At 35.9% G+C, this 7133-nt stretch overlaps 1 protein-coding gene across 2 annotated transcripts; it reads left to right on the top strand.

Moving 5' to 3' along the window:
- Nucleotides 1-1097: 1097 nt before the first annotated feature.
- On the top strand, nt 1098-4720 carry LOC105312649 (nardilysin-like). Of its 2 annotated transcripts, XM_019996070.1 has the most exons (21): nt 1098-1194; nt 1248-1303; nt 1354-1424; nt 1470-1669; nt 1895-1976; nt 2147-2247; nt 2288-2340; nt 2388-2461; nt 2540-2635; nt 2742-2864; nt 3001-3058; nt 3141-3174; nt 3233-3272; nt 3324-3393; nt 3485-3562; nt 3645-3738; nt 3847-3873; nt 3919-3977; nt 4022-4076; nt 4122-4166; nt 4215-4720. In XM_019996070.1, exons 2-21 carry the CDS (start codon nt 1257-1259, stop codon nt 4356-4358), a joined length of 1551 nt encoding a protein of 516 aa, XP_019851629.1. In that variant the 5' UTR covers nt 1098-1194; nt 1248-1256; the 3' UTR covers nt 4359-4720. The 2 variants fall into 2 exon arrangements, with proteins under 2 accessions (XP_019851629.1, XP_011403761.2); XM_011405459.2 differs by having other exon boundaries at nt 1098-1303.
- Nucleotides 4721-7133: the final 2413 nt, after the last annotated feature.

Genomic DNA, 7133 nt, shown 5'->3' on the forward strand with positions numbered 1-7133 from the left:
ATACATATGAACATTGAAGGACATGTTCTTACATTGTCAACACATACAAATACTGCAGTATCTATGGTATAGTAGAGTAAATCATCAAACATGGGCACATTTAAGCACACACCCTTTCATTTTTACAATCAATATACCACAATCAAGTCTTAAAATAACAAGAAGATACTTGTAATGGATTGTTGTGAGCTTGTTTACCAAAGTACAAGCTAATTTTGCAGCTATTTTTAAAATTTAAACCCACCATCCCATGCTTAACTCACTTCAACTCCACAGACTTTCAACATGGCCGCTGTCTCTTCAGCAGAAGGTCCTATGTGACGTCTAGCAAACTTCTCCTGCTTTAGAACATCTTTGGTAGTCTCAGGACGAGCTTTATCAGTCTCCTTAGCTCCTTTTTCGGATGTTAGTCCAAAAGAAAGTCCCCGTGCTTGTGTGATAATCCTTGTAGCTGTCCTGGCGGACCCAAAAGCTTTCCATAGCATGGACATTGCTAGAAGGGAGGCTAGCTGGAGAGAGGGAGGAAGAGGGAGGAAGAGGGGAGAGTTGTCTTGTGGATCAAGACTGGTCTGACTGGTCTCTCGAGCGTGTATATTGGCAATGAATAAACAACACCTCCGACACACCCACTTTTAATGACTTAATAAACAAGTTAACTAACCACTGGTCAAATAACCACTGGTTAACAAACTAGCTAGTCTACTAACTGCTATTCTATCATGCCTACTTGTAATTGACCAATCAGATTGCAGAATGCCAGGTTTCTAAATCTATTAGATACCTCCCATCCCGGGAACACTTATTAACCTCCCGGGAACACTTATTAACCTCTTGGTTTATTAAATAAAATAAGCGAAACCTGGCGCTCTACGCTTATGCTCTTATTAGTCCATTTGTCAAGCTTGGTTGATTCTTTTCTGCCTAGCCTGTTAGATATGTTGTATTTATGTCAACTGTGGTCTTATTATCAGCAGCTGGTAGTTGTTTTCAAATGTTATGATAGAAGTTGGTTATACACCTTGGTATCGGTTTCTATGGTATTTATTAACCTCGCGACTGCGTCGCTCGGTTAATAAATACCATAGAAACCTCTACCTCGGTGTATAACCTATACGTAACTTAACTAGAAGTTAGTTAATATTTATTTTGGGTGTGGTCAACCCACGTGTTGTGTTTTAATTTGGAAAAAAGGAGGTTGTTTTTGCCTTTGAAGTTCAAATTACAGATCTCTCTCTCCCTCTTTTTAGTTGTCCTTTATGTCAGTTGAAGTCACAAAGTCTCCTCTAGACGAGAAAGAGTACAGGTAACCTGTTTATCACTCTTAATGATAATAAATTATTGTTCTATTAATAGGTGTCTGTCATTACCCAATGGATTGAAAGTGTTATTAATATCAGAATATAATTTAGCTCATCAATCCGATGGTACGTAATTTGATGCAGTAACAAAAATGTTTTATTGTTGTATAGACGAGTTTGATTCTGGTTCCGAGTCTGGAGATTCCGAATCCTCAAATTACGAGAATGGAATCTCCAAAGGACTCAGTTCAGGGACTGGCTGCACTAGTAGGAAGAGAAGGAAGACAGAGAGTGGATCAACTGATGATGACCAGTTTATGAGAAAAGAAAGAGGAACTAGTAGTAGGAAGGGAACTAAGCAGCTATTTAATGTAAGATTATTATATATACATGTATATATATTTATACATGTACATGTATGTGAAGTTTGCTTTTAATCATTTTTAAAATTTTCGTCATCAATGTATTAGAGATTTGGCTCTACTAATTTTAATAAATTTAATAAATTTGTCTTCTAATAATTTAATGACCTTACCTAATTTACTATAAACAATTAAATTGTTTGTATTATTGTTGTTGTTGTTGTTGTTGTTTAGGCTGCTTGTGGTTTATGTGTTAGAGTTGGTTCATTTCACGATCCTAAAGAACTGCCCGGCCTTGCACACCTACTGGAGCACAGTGAGCTATTTTTAGTAACAACTAACAAGCTATTTTTAGTAACACTTAAATCTACATCGATCCACAGATGCATTTTTTATTAATAAAATTTGCTAGTTATATTTTATTTTTAGTAACACTTAAATGACATAATTTTTGCTATTAATAGTAACATGCCTCTCCCCCTGTAGTGCTGTTTATGGGTAGTCAGAAGTATCCCGGGGAAAACGAGTTTGACTCGTTTGTCAGCTCTCATGGAGGCAACTCTAATGCCTGCACTGGATATGAACTGGTAAAACCTGTTTTGCAAAACCTGTACGACCTGTTTTTAGACTTATTACTGCTTTGAAGTTAATAAGAAATATTTTCAAGAAGCACTTGACAAGTAAGAGAGAGAGGATAAAGTTTGTGCGTTCATTTTTTAATTTCTAGGTTTGCACATTTCTTCATATCTCCACTGATAATGGAGTCAAGTTTAGAGAGAGAGATAGAAGCTGTTGATAATGGTGAGAGAGAGAGAGAGGGAGGGAGGAATAGCAAGAAGTAATATCTCCCCTTTTTGTACATGTACATGTATTTTTTAGAATTCAAAGATTCCTTACAAAGTGATAGTAATCGTCTTCAACAGTTATTCTCATCATTAGCTCGTCCTGATCACCCACTGAGGAACTTTCCCTGGGGTATGACAATATATGTACATACATGTATGTCACATGACTATCATGTGACCAGCTGTACATGTATATGGCCATGGTTTGATAGTGTTTTGTGTTTATTTGTGTGTAGGTAACAGTGAGACTCTTAAGGTGGGGCCTAGTGAGAGTGGGGTTGATGTGGTCAAGTATTTGAGAGAGTTTTATGAGAAGTATTACTCAGCCAGCTACATGACATTAACAGTAGTATCTGAAGGTACAAAATACTATAGTGTTTATTAGTTTAGTATTATAAGTACTCTCTTTCTCCTTCTTACTCTACCTTCTATGTCTTTTCTCTTTTCCTTTCCTCCTTTTTTCTCTCTCCCCTCCATTTTCCCTCTCTCTTTCAGATTCATTAGATGTTTTAGAGGAGTGGGTAAAAGACTCTTTCTCTGGAATACCCACAAAGTAAAACTCCAATCTTATTATTATTATTATTATTATTATTATTATTATGTACAATGTATTCTACTATTATTCTTCATTGCAGTAACAAGCCATTCCCCTCCATTTCTCATTGTCAAGTACACACATACGTGTATAATAATGTCTTAATTTTTATATTTGTTTTATTGATAATAGCCAGTATTTGATGAAGATGTCTTCCATAAACTATACAAAGGTAAAGACACTTTAATACTCTTTCTATATTTCTCCTCTCCCTCCCTCCTAGTTGTTCCTGTTAAAGATTCTTATAAATTATCATTAACATGGCTACTCCCACCAACCCTCTCTCATTACAGGTAAGCAATGTATACATGTACATGTACATCACCTGACTATTATGTCATGTGATCAATACATTATGTCATGTGACTATCATGGACTTTATAGAGAGAAACCAGTTGAGTATATCTCAATGTTAGTTGGTCATGAAGGATACGGTAGCATTCTATCACTTTTAAAGAAAAGGTATCCTCTCATTCTCATAACTCCATTCCCATTCCTCTACTCTCATTCCTGTTCCTCTATATTCTCATTCCCATTCCTACAGGAACCTTGCTACAGATCTTGAGGCTGGTACCACTGGCGAAGACTCTGAGACTAATTCATGTTTCAGTTTGTTCACATGTACCGTCACTCTCACCGTTAGTCACATGACAATCACATGATCCTTTTATTATTATTATTATTATTATTATTATTATTATTATTATTATTATTATTATTATATTATTTTATTTTTATATTTGTAGGAATTTGGTATCAATAATGTTTTTGAGGTTTGTTAATATAAATAAATGTATTATATTTTATTATGCTATTAGGTTTTGTCTGTTATATTTCAGTATTTAAAGTTATTGCAGATTGAAGGGCCACAGAAGAGGTGGGTGTGGTCAATTAATAATTAATTAATTGATTTTTAATTAGGCTGTTTGATGAGATTCGGTTGATAGAAGAAAACGATTTTAAATTTGACGAAGAAGTATGATAATAAGTTTATTATAATCATTATTATTATTATTATTAGGAAGATAGTTATGATTTAGTTGAAAGATTATGCCAGTCTATGCAGGTGTGTATTTAATAACTAGCTCCACCTCTTTTAATAACTTATTAATAGTTTTATGAACCAGAGGATTATCTAACTGGAGATTGTCTTTACTTCAACTATGAACCTCAAGTTAGTACATCAAAATGTATCACAAATGTAATAAACACTGAGGGACTGTTTTTAGAAGAAGTACATACATGTACATGTATGTAAAAGAAATTTAGTGTATTTTTTATCAAGAGTAAATAATACCTACAGTTTTGTTTTTATCTATTTGTACTTATTTGTGTGTGTCCAGCTACCCAGTTCACCTTTCCCACCGGTTACTATGGTAAAGCCAGTATTCATTATGTACTATCATAACTTTCTTTAGTCACAAGATCTTTGAATATATTTAAGGTATCGCCCACTTTTTGCATCTAGCTGATCTTCTTTAGCTGCCTTCCCTTCTTCTCTACCCTTGTTTTCATTCTCGTTCATTCTGATTTCGTCGTTTTCTTATCTTCATTTACCATCTTTATCTCTCTTCATTTTTTGTTCTTGCTTTACGTACACAATTTTATTCTTTTCTTGAAATGGCAACCAAACCATCTTCTGGTCTCCTCAAACTGGAGGAACAGCTCACCTGTCCTGTGTGTCTTGACCACTATACCAACCCTAAGACTTTACCTTGTCTACATTCATTCTGTGAGCACTGTCTGGATGAATTACCTCTGGATAAGAAGAATGAGACCTATTACCTCTCTTGTCCTACTTGTCGTCATTGTACAGAGTTACCAGAAGAAGGAGTAGGAGCCTTTCCTGTAGCATTCTACCTCAACAACCTCAAAGAGATGTACAGTGCAATGAAGAAGACAGAAGTTTTTTCAAATCCTCAAGAGGCCACATGTAGTGATCATGGAAAGCCTTTAGAGTTCTTTTGTGAAACTTGTGATACAGTAATCTGTTCTCACTGTCCATTTCGTAATCACAAAAGTCATGAATATAACCTAATCACTGACTGTTATACTAAACACTGTCAAAAGTTAAGAGAATGTCTATCACCTGTTGAGGAAAAGAAGGAAGCACTCAAGAAGGTCCTGTCTGCTCTAGCAGAGAGAGAGGGTGAGATCAGAGAGAGAGGAGAAGGAGTCTTAGAAGAAATACATGAAATGGTAGAGGAAATGATGAATGTTCTTCGTGAGTCAGAGAGGAAATTGACTGAGCAGGCAAAGAGGGTCACTGATGATAGACTAAAGGTGCTGTCAGAGCAAATGAAATCAGCAGAAATGAGTTTGAGTGTTCTGGAGGAAGTCGAGAATTATGTGAAACAGAGTCTGAAGACAGGTAGTCCTCAACAAGTCCTGAGGTGTAAGAAACAGATGATGGAGCATATGAGTGAAGTTACTGCTGCACAGATCAATATGGAGGAGTTACATCCAAAGGAAAAGGCCGACTTTGTATTGAGTAAAGATATCAAATCACTACATCACATTGGAGATATTGTGACCTACTCATCTACTGCACTACAGCAGTGTAGAGTGAAGAAAATTGGTTGCTTTGAACCTCTACCAAAAGAGAAGAAATTTTCGTTTTCACTATCAATGGAGGCACCAGATTCATCTGTTTTGTGTGTTCCTGTCTCTTCTCTGAGGTGTAGTCTAGTACCAGTTGGTAAAGGTGATGAACCCATTGACACTACAGTCACTACCACCAGCACTGATCCTAGAGTGTATAGGATACAGTGTAACCCTTCAACCAGTGGTACTCATACAATAAAAGTACAAGTATGTGATGTACACCTTGAGGATACCTCACTAGTCATCCCTATCAATCCTTACCTTGATAGCATCACTCCAGTACGTACTATAACTGAGCTTGAGGGTCCCTGGGGAGTTGCTGTAACTGATGATACTCATGTTATAATAACTGAAGCTAATGGTCACTGTGTAACAATACTGGATAGAGAAGGAAAGAAAGTGAAATCATTAGGAGGAAGAAGAGGAAGTGGTAATGTCAAATTTTCTTCTCCTTGTGGTGTAGCCATTACTCCAGACAAATTCATTCTTGTATCTGATAATGACAGGATCCAGAAGATAAGCATGGATGGATACCTTATAGCATCAGTTGGTGAGAAGGGCAGTGAACCACTACAATTCAATTGTCCTCATGGTATAGCCATTTCTCCTATAACAGGGCAGGTTTATATTGCTGATAAAGATAATCATCGTATACAAGTCTTGAATCCTGATCTAACCTTCTCTCATTCATTTGGTAGTAAAGGATTAGCTAATGGACAGTTTCAGTATCCACGTGACATCGCTATTGACAGTCAAGGATTAGTGTATGTTACTGATATTGATAATCATCGCATTCAGAAGTTCTCTCCAGATGGAAAGTTTGTGGGTCAGTTTGGCAACGGAATATTTAGTTTTGGAAAGCTTAATGGTCCAATGGGTATAACAATAGACACTGCAGCTACTGGTCTAGTGTATGTTAGTGAATGGGGCAATCATCGTATATCAGTCTTCACTAGTGATGGTGTGTTTGTTAGGAAGTTTGGAAGTAAAGGCAGTAATATTGATCAGTTTTATAATCCTTGTGGATTAGCATTTGATAAAGATGGATTCTTGCATATCTGCGATTGGAAGAACAATCGACTAGTTGTTTATTAAATCTTTAAAAAAAATTTTTGTAGTTATTATTAGTGCTAACCATTTTTATTATTATTGTTTGCTAATGTTATAAAGTGCACTAGTGACATAGATCAATGGAGCGCTGGACTGCAAATTATATAGACTGGGTGATAGCTTGCAAAGTACATCAATGTGTATTAGAAAAATGTAATAAAAATTGGGGGTGATTTTTTAGCCATTTTTTGGACAAAAAACCATGGGCTATAGTACAGGGATTTTTTCAGAATTTTGGCATTTTCTTTAAATGGCCATAATTTGAAAAATTGAAGTCGGAATCACCTCAAACTTTCTACACAGCATAAGTGCATCAATA

This window comes from Amphimedon queenslandica, unplaced genomic scaffold (genome assembly GCF_000090795.2).
Source record: "Amphimedon queenslandica unplaced genomic scaffold, v1.1 AMPQUscaffold_13423, whole genome shotgun sequence".
In the NCBI taxonomy this organism is placed as follows: Eukaryota; Metazoa; Porifera; class Demospongiae; order Haplosclerida; family Niphatidae; genus Amphimedon; species Amphimedon queenslandica.

Coding starts and splice junctions, on each gene's coding strand:
- LOC105312649 (XM_011405459.2), top strand. CDS start 1,257: ATGTCAGTTGAAGTCACAAAGTCTCCTCTAGACGAGAAAGAGTACAG. Junction 1,977..2,146: donor TGCACACCTACTGGAGCACA/GTGAGCTATTTT, acceptor CTCCCCCTGTAG/TGCTGTTTATGGGTAGTCAG. Junction 3,059..3,140: donor TTCTCTGGAATACCCACAAA/GTAAAACTCCAA, acceptor TCTTCATTGCAG/TAACAAGCCATTCCCCTCCA.